Below are 13,073 nucleotides of genomic sequence, written 5' to 3'. Positions count from 1 at the left end.
ATCCATGGCTGGGCGCTAAGGTAACTCATCTGTATTGTCCATGGCTCATCCATGGCTGGGCGCTAAGGTAACTCATCTGCATTGTTCATGGTTCATCCAAATACACGCTTTTACCTGAGGCTCTTTTTTTTTTCTTCAAACTTTGTCAATGTCAGCAAAACATTTTAAAATAAATTTTTAAAATTTAAGAATTCTTATATTTAAAGCAATTGTAATAACCTGTATTTAAATAATCAGTGAGTTAAAGGGAACCATGGGGATCTGAGTGTGGGAAAGGCTTGCAATCCAGCAGTAGGAAAGCGGAAACAGGAGGACTGAGGTCAAGGCCAGGGAGGCTACAAAGTGAGTCCCTGTCTCAACCCCCAATACAATAGAAGGGAGGGAGGGAAGGAGGGAGGGAGAGAGGGAGGGAGGGAGGGAGAGAAAGAAAAAGGAGGGGAACAGCAGCAGCAGTACATCACAGAAAAAGGATAAAGAAAGTAACTGGCCCAGTTTTAATAACTGAAGTATATGATGGGTAGGGTGTCTGAAGCTGTGTGTGGCGAGGAAGGATCCCTTATGTTTAGCAATCGTTGTAAAATGGCAACACAGTGAGACCCCCATCTTAAAAATTAAAGGGAATGAGGAAGGGAGATGGGGAAAACGAACAAGAACAAACAATCAAAAAGAACAAAAACTACTTCTCAGCAAGATTTCCAGCTCTGGAGAGCCCCTGAGCCACCTCTGCTGCTCAGAGCATCATGAAGTCCAAGGAACACACTACACCCAACAACACAGTCTGAAGCTGACAAATGGGCACACTGGGGCAAAGCGAGTCAGCACAGCACACAGCATGGCTCCACCTGGACAAAGAGCAAGGCTCAGATGCAAGAGGCAGACCAGGTTATGCTCACCAATAAATGATACAATCTTATCTGTCATTCACTAAGGCTTCACCTAGCAGAGAGCAGACGGGAGAGCCATGGGTACTGGGACATGGGTGGGCCGAACCACCCCCACCCCCGGCATGAGCTCCACTTCACAGCTCACTCGGGTTATCACCGTGCTGCTTACAGAAGGGAGCAGCACATCTCCAGTTAGAAATATTCTGTGGGTTTTTGAAAGGTTTATTTTACTGATGTGTCTCTGTGTGTGTAGAGTGTGTGGAGGTGTCCAGAGCCACAAGAGGGCATTAGATGCCCCAGAACTGGAGTGACAGGTGGATGTGGGTGAGTGCGAGGAACCAAACTCAGGTCCTCTACAAGAACAGCAAGGCTCCTAACCACTGAGCTGCCTCTCTAACTGTTTTATAGCTTTTAAAACTAAACCAATGTCTCTGACTTAAAAAGGGAGTCACTCGGGTGCTGAGTGTGGCCTAGTACCCTCAAAAGACCTAAAAATGAACGTTCTCATAGTGCAAGTAGGAACATGGCAAGATGAGGTAGCATTACACAGCTTTCGTTAAAGCTTTGATCTTTCTCAAGGCCAACTGCTTCTCTCACGAAGCAGGAGGCTTCAGGGAGCAGTCACTACCTGCCAGGTCTGGGGCCACAAAGACTCATACCCTAAAATCTCTGTATCCCAGCGACTGTGAGCATCTCCACACTCCCCATACTCCCCCATCATCTTAAACATGAGCACAGTAGAACTCGGACGCATCACCTGCCCCGTCTCTGTACCCACAACCAACCCTTCTATAAACTCTAAGACCCAACTGTACCATAGACTTCTCCTGAATCTAGTCACCCACCCCTCCAGCACCACCTCCTGCTGAGACCCCAGTGGGTCTCCCTCTGTCCTGCTCCATGAAGGGGGACTGCAGAGCTGGACTATCGTCCACAGACATTTCACACTTAAGTGTTTTGGCTTAACTCAGGGTAAAATTCTGACCCTGGCCTATGGCAGCAGACTATCTCAACCTCTGCTTTCCTACCTACCTCTAGTAGTCCAGTACATTTCCTTAATACATCTTACACATACACACACACACACACACACACACACACACACACACCCCATAAAACCTTAAAAAGAAAAAAGAAAGGATTACTTTTGGGAGGGCTGGTGAGATGGCTTAGGTAAAGGGGTTTCTGTGCTAGCAGCAACCCGAACTGAATCCTATGAGGATATGTAACGATAAAGAGAAAACCAACTCCATAAAGTTGTTCTAACCTCCATTTGCATGCCACGTATGCCTACACACACATAATGTAACCCACAGTAATAATATTAAATACAATTTTTTTTTTTTTTTTTTTTTTTTGGTTTTTCGTGACAGGGTTTCTCTGTGTAGCCCTGGCTGTCCTGGAACTCACTCTGTAGACCAGGCTGGCCTCGAACTCAGAAATCCACCTGCCTCTGCCTCCCAAGTGCTGGGATTAAAGGCGTGCGCCACCACCACCCGGCTAAATACAATTTTTTTAAGAAATACTTTTAGCCACACACCTTTAATCCTAGCACTCAGGAGTTCAAGGTCAGCCTGGTCTACGAAGTAAGTTACAGGATAGCCAGGGGCTACACAGAGAAATCCTGTCTTGGGGGCTGGGGGTGGGTACTTTTCTGGGAGGTAGGGAGGGGGCTCAGTGAGACAGAGAACTGACTCTGGACTTCAGCACCCATGTAAAAAGCTGGGCTTGGTGGCACAAGTACCTATAATCACAGCACTGAGAGGGTGGGACAACCACAAAAAGATTCCTGAGATCTAATGGCCAGCAGCCTAGTTCTAGATTCAGTGAACCTGTCTGAAGGAAACAGGGCAGAGTGACAAGGCAGGACACACAGCATCCTCCTCTGGCCTCTGTACACACACACTTGTACAAACCTCACACAAACTTTGACAACCTGGTACAGGCGTCTCTGTCCACAACCTGCTCTCAGATGTACTGAGGGACACAGATGTTTCACAGACACTTAAGCATGCTCTGAGCAACCTGTTTTTGAACAGCAAAACCTGAAAATTGACCTAAATGTCCACCTTCACAAATGGGCCACCCACACAGTTAGAGCCCACATTTCCGTAGCAATCTGCAGAAACTGAGGACAGCTACAGGCTGTCACACAACATCTTTACAACCAAGAAGCTTCAAGGCACCTGGAGAAGAAACCCACTTTCTCACACTCCCCACCCACTGATGGCCGCCCTCCCCACACTCACCAATGGCCCTGCGGAAGTTCTCCATCAGCACCTCTGTCTTCTTGATCTCAGTTGAGTACACCTCGCTACCCACCATCGGGCAGAAAGGGACTTTACTGCCCAGCTCCTGAGCAATAGCCAGGGCCAAGGCTGTCTGCAGAGGACAAGAAGGAGAAGACGTTTGCTTTAGAGTTAGAAATGGTCATTCAGAAATGTGGGTCATTAAGAGAGTATCTGCCAGGAACAGTACTGTCCTATTCTCTACCTTCACAGGCATACTTCAGTGTCTGAGGGTCTCTGTGCACAACCCTGCATAGCACACCCAGCCTGGATCACCATCATACTTGGACGTGATTCCCCAGTAAAGGCCTGACTGCAAGTGCTTCACAGGAACCTCACATCTAAGCCATTCTTGAACAAAGATGGGTCAAATACGCAGTCCAGGAGCCTCAACCTAGACATAGGCACATTAGGACTGGTGTCGCTGAACAGGTTCTCACCAGAAATAACAACACCTTCCTGACTGTTCTCTCTCAACCTCAAACAGGATCCAGCCAATCTGCTCAGGCCACAGTGAGGCCTAACACATTGCTTTCTGTTTGTACCACAAACACCAACCTACAGGCCAGCAGAAATCAGCATTGAAGGAAGGCATCACTTATGTCCACTTTATGTTAAGTGGCCCATAAGAGAACAAAACCTTAGGCAGACTTTTGTGACACATTAGCATGTTCTGTGAAACACAAATGGCTGCTGGTAACCCAGCTACAGTGGGCAGAGGCTAAGCAAGACCAGACACAGGAGAGATCTGTGGAAAATATCAAGTATGAAAGACAAACGCCTGAGAGCGACTGAGAGCATTCACAGATCCACAGCCTCTGAAGCTGGCAGCCTGACCAGAGACAACTCTGAAGCAGTATCATAAGTGACCTGCCACAAGTGAACAGACGGTGAAGCGCATAAAGAAATAACCTGTGAGACAGAAACTAGACAGTAGTGCTAACTCTCCTGCTGTTCAGAGTAACCTCAGCACTGGAGACCTGGTCAATCACATGAAAGATTAAAGTACTAGGCTAGATCTCACGTAGCAAACAAGTTGCCCACAAACTGGTTCTACGTGCTTCTCAGCAGCAGACAGCAGCAGGTGCCTCCCTACTGCAGCTCCCTCAGCCCCAGAGTGTCATGGGACACACTTGCCACTGTCTCAGCCCAAGAACACACCTGAGTTTGTGAGCCCAGAGCAGACAACAGTAACACTGATATTCTAGGAACAAGGTAGAAAGAGAGGACTGCATCTTGACAGGAGACAGACCCAGGAAAGATCTATGGGTGGGAGCTAGGGGCCAGCTTGTCCACCTCCTACCCTAATTCTGGCTGTGTCCTAGTCACTCTGTCTCTTCTAAGTAGTTCCACAGACCTCAATTCTCCATCCTTGGCCTCAGATGTCAAAGAGTGCACTCAATACACTTCACCAGCCTCTTTCCTTGAGGCCTAATTCAGAAGTGGCCAACACTATGGCTTGGTGTAATCAGACAGGGAACACTTGAGGGGAGTGCTTCACACTTCCAGTTTCCTCTTGGTGAAGGGTCCTAGAAGGAAAGTCCAGAAGATGCCTGCCTAGCCCTCCTGTCCACCACTGTAAATATCTCACAGACCTCCAGTAAACCATCAACTTCATGTTCTACTTTGTATTTGCCTACTTTGGTTTAAGGTTTTGCTTTATTGTCATTTGTTTTGACGATTTTTTTGTTTTGGGCAGGTAGAGTTTGGTAGCAAATTACCATATAGCTGGCCCAGCACTCACTTCCGAGCTCAGGCTGGCCTGGTACTCCTGCCTCAACTGCCTAAGTGCTGGGACTGCAGGTGTGCACCTTTGTGCCCAGGTCCTGGTTTGTATTTTATAGATTAAGAAACTGAAACACAGATTACTCAAGGCCAGACAGCCAAAATGCAAGCACTGCCAGAGCCCCTATTTTCCCTTGTGTGAGTCACCATGTGACTGCCATGAACCTGCTCCTGAAAGAAGGTTGAACAGGTTTACTTCAATCTCATCTGAAGGGCTACTTTCTAGGGTCCAAGCACTAGTCCCACTGTCAACAGCATGAGATCTTCAGGAACAGAGCTGTACCAGTACAGTAAAGGTGTCCTGCCTCTCCACGAAGCAAAGTAGCCTCAACTTCGGGCACACTACCAATATCTCCTCAGACTACACATGCCTTCAAACATCACATCAGAAACGCTTACAAAGTGAGGCCAAAGACTGTGTTCTTCACATTTCTGGGAAGAAAACTGACCCAGTATCACACAGGAATGAAACGCTCTGGACATTTCAAAAATGTCAGTGCTGCTGGGAGGTTGTGGTGCACACCTTTGGTCCCAGCACTCAGGAGGCAGAGGCAGGTGAATATCTGAGTTGGGGGCCAGCCTAGTCTACAGAGTAATTCCAGGATAGCATGGGCTACACAGAGATACTGGGGTGGGATAGTAGTGTTGGGCTGGAGAGATGCCTCAGGAGATACAACCACTGCTGATGAGTTTCTGATCCCTGGAATCCACATGAGGGAAGAAGAAAACCAACTCCAAAGTGACCCCCTTACCTCCACAGGCATACCACGGCAGGTACACACTGCCAGCTCCCCAAAGTAAGTAAAGGTAATTTTTTAAATGTCAGCATCATTAAACAGACAATAAAGCAAAACGATAGGGACAGCAACTAAATGAAAAGAAGATAAAGAGACAGAGATGTTACTGCTGGGTTTTAACTTTCTCTTTCCAGGGCCACTAGACATATACACAGCAGATAGTCTTAAGTTTATAATAAAAGGGAAAAACTGGAAGAACTTGAAGAACTCTCTTTCCTACATATTATATACATGGCTACATGTCACTGTGTACATACATGGGGGGGGTGTATGTGCATACGTGTGTAGAGGCCAGAGGCTGACCCTGTGTATCTTCCTCAGTCACTCTCTACCTTTTTCTTTTAATGTGTACACATGTGTGTCTGTGAGTACACTACATGTATTCACATGTCCACAGAGGCCAAAGAGGGCATCCACAAGCCTGGAATTAGGGTTACAGACACTTGTAACATGCCTACTGTGAGTGCTGGAACCAAACTCAGTTCTCTGGAAGGTCAACAAGTGCCCTAAACTGAGGAGTCATCTCCACCTTAATTTCTGACATAGGACCTCTCACAGATGCACCCAGACTGGCTAGTCCTCTTGTCCCTGCCTCCTCAGCACTAGGATCAAAGGTAAGTGCTACCACTCGGACCCTCACGCATGGGTAGCAAGCATGTTTCCGACTGTGCCATCTCCTCGGCTTTGTCATTTCCATTTAAAAATCACAAGAAAACAAAACAAAGATCAACTGTGTTATTTTTGAACTCATACTCCTACTGAGCACCAAAGCACACACCTGTAATCCGAGCTACTTGAGAAGCTGAGGAAAGAGAACACAAAAAGCAAGGCCAGCCTGGGCTTGGGGGGAAGGGGCGTGGGTGGAGTGCAATCAGTGAGACCCTTTCTCAGAAGTGTAGCTCCGTGGTAGAGCTCTTGCTGACAGGCACAAAGTCCTGGGGTCAAATCCCCCAGGCAGTGGACAGAGCTCCCCACACCTTCCTTGAAAAGTTACATTTCTGAGACCACTCTCTTCTTAGCCCTGCCTTCAAAAAGATTAGCCTTCTAATCTTTTTCAGTTATTTTTAGTTTATAAAAATGGAAATGCTAACATAAACTTCACATTAGCAGAGGAATCAGGTGAGAGGTAAGATGATGCTGTGGTAAATAGCAGGGTGCCCCATTTGCAAATGACTCCGAAATAAACCAAATGTCAAAAAAACAGAATCATTTCCCCAGCTATAAGGCACAGGCAAGCCCACCATACAAGTCTGTCAGTCCCACTCCTTGCACTTCTCAACTTTAGTCCAACTGACACTGGGGGACAGAATGGCTCCTTATTCCAGTTAAAGTCCCTAGAAGACGTTCAGCATCATGTCTGGCCATCAGCACCAAGAATGCCAATGTAGGCTGAAAATCCACATTCCAACTTCAACGTCAACAAAGAAAATGGGCAAAGGAAAGAGCTGAGGATGGTCCAGAACAGATCAAAGACATCATACTGATGTGTAAGAAACGACAATTCATGTCAAGACAGGAAAAAAAAAAATTTACCTTGTTGCATGCATAATGAAGCACTAAAGTGAAAACATCTCCAAAGCATTCGAAAGGAAAAGGAAACACTCATACCAAACTTGTAAACAGAACAAACAGGGAAGAAACACTGACAGTATTGTACCCAGCACAAGCATTCTCAACACAAGGACAAGGCTAGGCCTGGAATTCATGCCTGTAATCCCAGCTCTGAGGATGAGGCAGGAAGATTTCCAACTAACAGTGGAGACAAGCATTTTATCTTCACATCTGAGGCCAGCTTGGGCTACATGAGACCTTGTCTCAAATAAGGAGAACAGGATCTTTTCCACTAACAAACCTATAAAAGAAACTTCCAGCCAATGCACTTTTGGAAAGAGAGGGAAAACAAGGGTAAGACATAAGAAGACATGATAAGCAGATGGCCCATGCAGGGGACAAGCAGATACTACCTGTGTAGATACCACTGAGCTCACTGTGAAGGGTTCAATCTACTTACTAACACAGCTCTTCCCTCTTCAGGAAGACCCCTGTGTGCCCCTTGCAGGTGGCACACGTATTTAATCCCAGCATTCATGAAGCAGGAGGTGGGTCTCTGTGTTCAGAATCAGCCTGGTTGGCATATTGAGTTCCAGGGCTACATAACAGTTAGAATTTCAAAGTAAGAATTAGTGGTTCCCTCACCACTGACTTAAGAACTGTGTGTGTGGGGGGGGGGGGGGGGGGCAAACACAAGAGCCTATTTTTAACACACACAAGCCCAGGTGCCTGGTCTCTGTGGACCCTGTGAAGAACAACTGAGGCTCAGACTAGGTACTCTGTATCTACTTCAAGTATCCCACCAGTCACGTACGGTGACAGTCACCTATAATCCTGACACTTGAGGTTAGGGCAGGATGAGCAGCAGTTCAAGGACAGCCTGGCTACCGAGGCCACATTGGGATACATGACAGAGACCCAGTCTAAGAGAAGAGGAGAGGGGAGGGGAGGGGAGGGAAGGGAAGAGACGAGGACAAGATGCCTCAGTAGGGAAAAGCACTTGCTGCACAAGCATGGCAACTGGAGTATGATTTCCAGACGCCACAACGGAAGAAGAGACCCAACTCCTGAAAGATGTCCTCTGACTTCTACACATGCACTGTGGTACTTACGTGCACAAGCACACATGCATGAACACACACACACTCACAGTGGGTGTCCACTCACAATCTCCAACACTGTGCCCCTGCTTAGAAAGCCCTTTTCTTCCCTGCAAGGCCAATCCTCCTGCATCTTTTAAAGGGCAAACAGCAAGCATCAGCCCCTCCAGCTTCCCCAGGCACTGTGCTGCCTCCTGATCAACTCCAGCTGCATTTAGGAATCGGTCAGGACCCTCAGTCAGCACTCAACAGAACCCCTGCGTTACAGTTATGACTCCTGGCTTTCTTACCTGCAGACTCTGAGTCTCAAAAAGCGTATCAATTCTTTGTCCCTTATCATCTCTCACAGGACACAATGACAGGCAAAACAAGCAGCCTCAAAAAGATATTGCTGGTTATTTTTTGAGACTCAGATCAACAGAAAGGTTATTTCCTAGCAAAGCAAAGGAGACTTGAAAGAGACAATAGGAACATTCTAGAGACAACAAGGCCCTCCGAGAACTTTACTCTCTTCTCTGGAGATAGGCCAGGGTAATTTTAATTTTAGACCATAGATTTTATAATGCTAAACTGTATTGCTGCACACTGGTTTTTAAAATATTCATTTAACCAGTCTAGCTAGACAGAGACTAGTTAAGACATGAATTCAATTGGGCTTAAACATCAATTTCATTCTCTTGGGTAGCTTAAAAAAGAGAGAGAAAAATGAACGAATACCTTGCCAGTTCCAGGAGGCCCTGCCAACAAGACAGCTCTTCCAGCCATTTTCTTGCTTTTGATTAATTCTACTATGACGCCACATGCCTGCACAAAACAGAAAGAAACAATCAGTCAATCTTAAAATGCCTCATGGTGGGAAGAGCTCAGGGCTTGGTCCACACAGCTCACACGCTCTTCTGATATGATACAGCTGCGACAGATACCACTGCTGAGGAGTGCAGCGGTGGCGGTGAGGCAGCAAAGCCATGTGCTCCAGCTCATGCCATATGATCACTGCCAGGAAGAGAGAAGGGTCAATGAGACAATGAGACACCGTGTGGCTATGGACAGCCGCCGGGGGGGGGGGGAGTGGAGGGGGGTTATCATAACATTGTATGTAACATTTAAAGCCCTGGGCAGAAATCTACATTTCAGGCAAAAATTGCAAACTCAAAATAACCAAAGCAGAAGTTTGGTATGACTAAGGGACAACGTGCTGCAGCAGACAAAGTATAGTGAACAGAATGGAAAGGGGAGGCTGAGGCAGGCAGGAGCCAGCATAGACCTAGTACTTAACAAAGGCAGCAGAGCTGTGCATTTCAGGCCAGTTTGGCTACAGCAACAATATCTAAACAAAAAGAGTATGCTATGAATCCATCCAATAACAGAATTGGAAAGGGCTGGTGAGATGGCTCAGTAGGTGAAAAGCACTTGCAGTGTAAACCTGAAGAACTGAGTTCAATCCCTGGATCCCACAGTGGAAGAAGAAAATCTCTGACCTCTTCAAAGTACCACGGCAGTCATATGACTGCACCGCATATGCACCCATTTTGTCAAATAGGAAAAGAAACAAGAAATACCAGCTAAGGGGCTGGAGAGATGGCTCAGTGGTTAAGAGCACTGACTGCACTTCCAAAGGTCCTGAGTTCAAATCCCAGCAACCACATGGTGGCTCACAACCATCTGTAATGAGATCTGATGCCCTCTTCTGGTGTGTCTGTGTACAGCTACAGTGTATTCATAAATAATAAATAAATAAATCTTTAAAAAAAAAAAGAAAAAGAAATACCAGCTAAGGAAGCCAGGTGTAATGGCGTACGCCTTTAATCTCAGCACTTGGGAGGCAGAGGCAGGAGGATCCCTGTGAACTCAAAGCCAGCCTGGTCTACAGAGTCCCACGACAGCCAGAGCTACACAGTGAGACCCTGTCGTGAAAACAAACAAACAAAAATAAATACTGGCCAACATCAAAAGAATAGGAAGAGCCGGGCGATGGTGGCGCACGCCTTTAATCCCAGCACTTGGGAGGCAGAGGCAGGCGGATTTCTGAGTTCAAGGCCAGCCTGGTCTACAGAGTGAGTTCCAGGACAGCCAGGGCTATACAAAGAAACCCTGTCTCGAAAAACCAAAAAAAAAAAAAAAAAAAAAGAATAGGAAGGGTAAGATACTGAGTACCAGGGGGGCTGCTGGTGTCATCAGTCATATAAGAACCCGGTGCAGAAGCAGGTCTAGAGCAGACTCTGAAGTCACATACACTGCCTGGCCATTTCATTTGAGGTGAGTGCCCTCAGATTTATTTTACCTACAACCCTTATGAATCACTACTACTCATCTGAATCCAAGTGTTCAAAACAACTGTACACACAAGAAAGGGCTTAGGGGTAGAGTGTGCTGATGTCTGCGGTTTACTCTGAATTGTGACAGTAGACATACATGAATAGATATACCATAAAGCATCGCTGTAAAATGTTAACTGTAGAATTTAGGCACATTGGAATTTACTGTGCAAACATGATGTCAATGTTTTATATGTCTAGAAAGCATCAAACCAAAGAGAGGTTTATTACACAGAAATGAAATAACAAACAATAGACTCAAAGCTGCCTGGCAAACAGAAAACATTAAACTACTATTACCTGCTTGCAAGAAAAGATGCGAGTGTGCTAGGGTCAATCCTTTCCCTTTTGGATAGATGTTCTTTGTTGGCACTTTCTGCGTGCAAGAGGCTAAGAAAGCAGTCTTCAACATATGTAAAAAGCAACTTTTTGTAGACACTGAGCCTCTGCAGAGTTCAGAGTGGAGCAGGCTGAGAAAATGGGAGGAGTACTGATCGGGGGTGGGGGGGGAGGAATACCAGCCTCATTACTTACTGCTGAACCGGCAGTTGGTTAAGCGGCCTGACGCACCTTTAACTTCTTCGTGTGGAAAACAGAACCGATCTAAAGACCTGGCATGACTTTAAAAAGACTGAACTGGAAAAGCTCAAGAGTGCTTGGATGGAGAATAGGTCAGACTGTTCCTCCTCACCGCTCCACTTAACAGATCAGCTCCCAGGCCCAAAGAACCCATATCAACTCTGAAAACTTAAGTCAATTCTATACTTAACCCCACAGCCTTCCAGTGTGTTTCCGGTGATGCCTAATTTGCGTCCCGTGACCCGTAAACGATGCAACTTTTGCTTGCTAGTGTGATTCTCACTTCTCAGACAGATCTTAATGGGTCCTGGTCCCGCCGCCCACGCCTCGCGCAAACGCCCCACGCCCACCTCTCTCGCGTTCTCCTGGCCCACGAGCCCCGAAGCCGCCTGCTTGGCCAGGCCGCTCTCGTCCAGCCCCAGACCCTTCACGTGGCTGTGGGAGGCGATGCGCTGCGTCTTCGTGGTGCTCTTCACCTCCTCAATCTTCATTTTGCCGAGTGCCCGGAGACACAACCTGCGTGGAGAGGTAGGAACTACGGCACGCCAGGCGCCTGGGTTACCACGCGGCCGTTACCAGGCCGCTCTCCAAGACCCGCCCTTATTAGTATGCCATTGGTGGAAGCGAGAAGGCTTCGCTTTCTATTGGCTAAAAGCTACGCTGGTCGGCAGCTAAGTTTCACCCACCAACTTCCGTCTGTGTCACAGGGTAAGTTCCCCCAGGGCAGGCATTTCCTGCCCTGTCCAGGTTTGACTGGGAACCGCCAAATACTTAAGCACTATTAATGTGAACGGCAGGTTTTAATTATAAACGCCTCTTTTAATATTTATTTTTTCTTTAAAATAAGATATTTGTGCCAGGCTGTGTTAACTCCTTCAATAACAAATGTTAGATCTTTCCCAGGTGCTTGGATGTCCTGAGCGAACTATCAACAAAGCAGCTGCCCAAACTGAGAACAGTAAACACTCTTGTTTACCCTCCCTGACATTCTGGCTATCTAAGCAGCTATCCCTCACTTTTAAGTCAGACAGGAGACACCTTCCTGTGCTGTGCAATGTATAGTTGTGTTGCAACATTAGGCCCATTGTAAGATTTCTCCAGTGGTTTTTCCACCTCTATTAATAGTATTGTGGGCCGAGCTGGTAATATGAAGAAGACAAGCCGAGTGGCTGCAGCAGTGAAGACTGATGATGGCAGCTAGCGAGTTCTAGAGTGACTGGGGACAGAAATGACAAGTGACAGGCAGCAGAGTAACCAAAGGCAGAGATTGCTAGACAAGTTCCAGGGAGTGCCAAGTCATTTTATTTTATTTTATTTTATTTTATTTTATTTTATTTTATTTTATTATTTTTACCTGTGTGGGTGTTTTGCCTACAGGTGTGAATATACCATGCAGTGCCCAAGGAAGTCAAAAGAGGGTGTCAGATCTTCTGGAACTGGAGTTACAGATAGTTGTGAGCCACCATATGGGTGTCGGGAATTGAATTTGATTCCTCTGTAAGAACACCAGTGCTCTTAATTGCAGAGTCATCTCTCCAGCCCAAGGAGCTTCAAGTTTTAAGGGTCAACATTTATAACATCAGACACTGTAAGAGTTGAGTCCTACCACTTGACCCACTTAGAAACTACAATGCTGGCAGGCATCACTTCCTCCTGGAAGCTGTGTATAACAACAGTTGCTATGTACAGGGCCACAGGTAGTTTAAACCAAGAGTGATTAGCTGCCAACCTGAGCTCCCAGAGCTGGAAGCCTCTGGCTTCTCAAGCCTGGAGC

At 46.6% G+C, this 13,073-nt stretch overlaps 1 protein-coding gene across 1 annotated transcript in view; it reads right to left on the bottom strand.

Annotated features, from left to right (window-relative positions):
* Ruvbl1 (RuvB like AAA ATPase 1) overlaps nt 1-11,949 on the bottom strand; it is a 31,089-nt gene extending 19,140 nt beyond the window's left edge. Inside the window, exons 1-3 of the mRNA XM_028782980.1 lie at nt 11,650-11,949; nt 9,123-9,209; nt 3,134-3,266 (exon numbers count right to left, since the gene is read on the bottom strand). Of these exons, the coding sequence (XP_028638813.1) occupies nt 3,134-3,266; nt 9,123-9,209; nt 11,650-11,790 (361 nt within the window). The 5' untranslated portion in view covers nt 11,791-11,949. The remainder of the gene's footprint in view (nt 1-3,133; nt 3,267-9,122; nt 9,210-11,649) is intronic.
* Between the last annotated feature and the right edge of the window lie 1,124 nt (nt 11,950-13,073).

The sequence above is a fragment of the Grammomys surdaster genome, unplaced genomic scaffold (genome assembly GCF_004785775.1).
Source record: "Grammomys surdaster isolate TR1022 unplaced genomic scaffold, NIH_TR_1.0 948, whole genome shotgun sequence".
NCBI lineage: Eukaryota > Metazoa > Chordata > Mammalia > Rodentia > Muridae > Grammomys > Grammomys surdaster.
The sequence above is the reverse complement of the archived record's forward strand: the minus strand, read 5'-3'. Positions and strand labels throughout refer to the sequence as shown.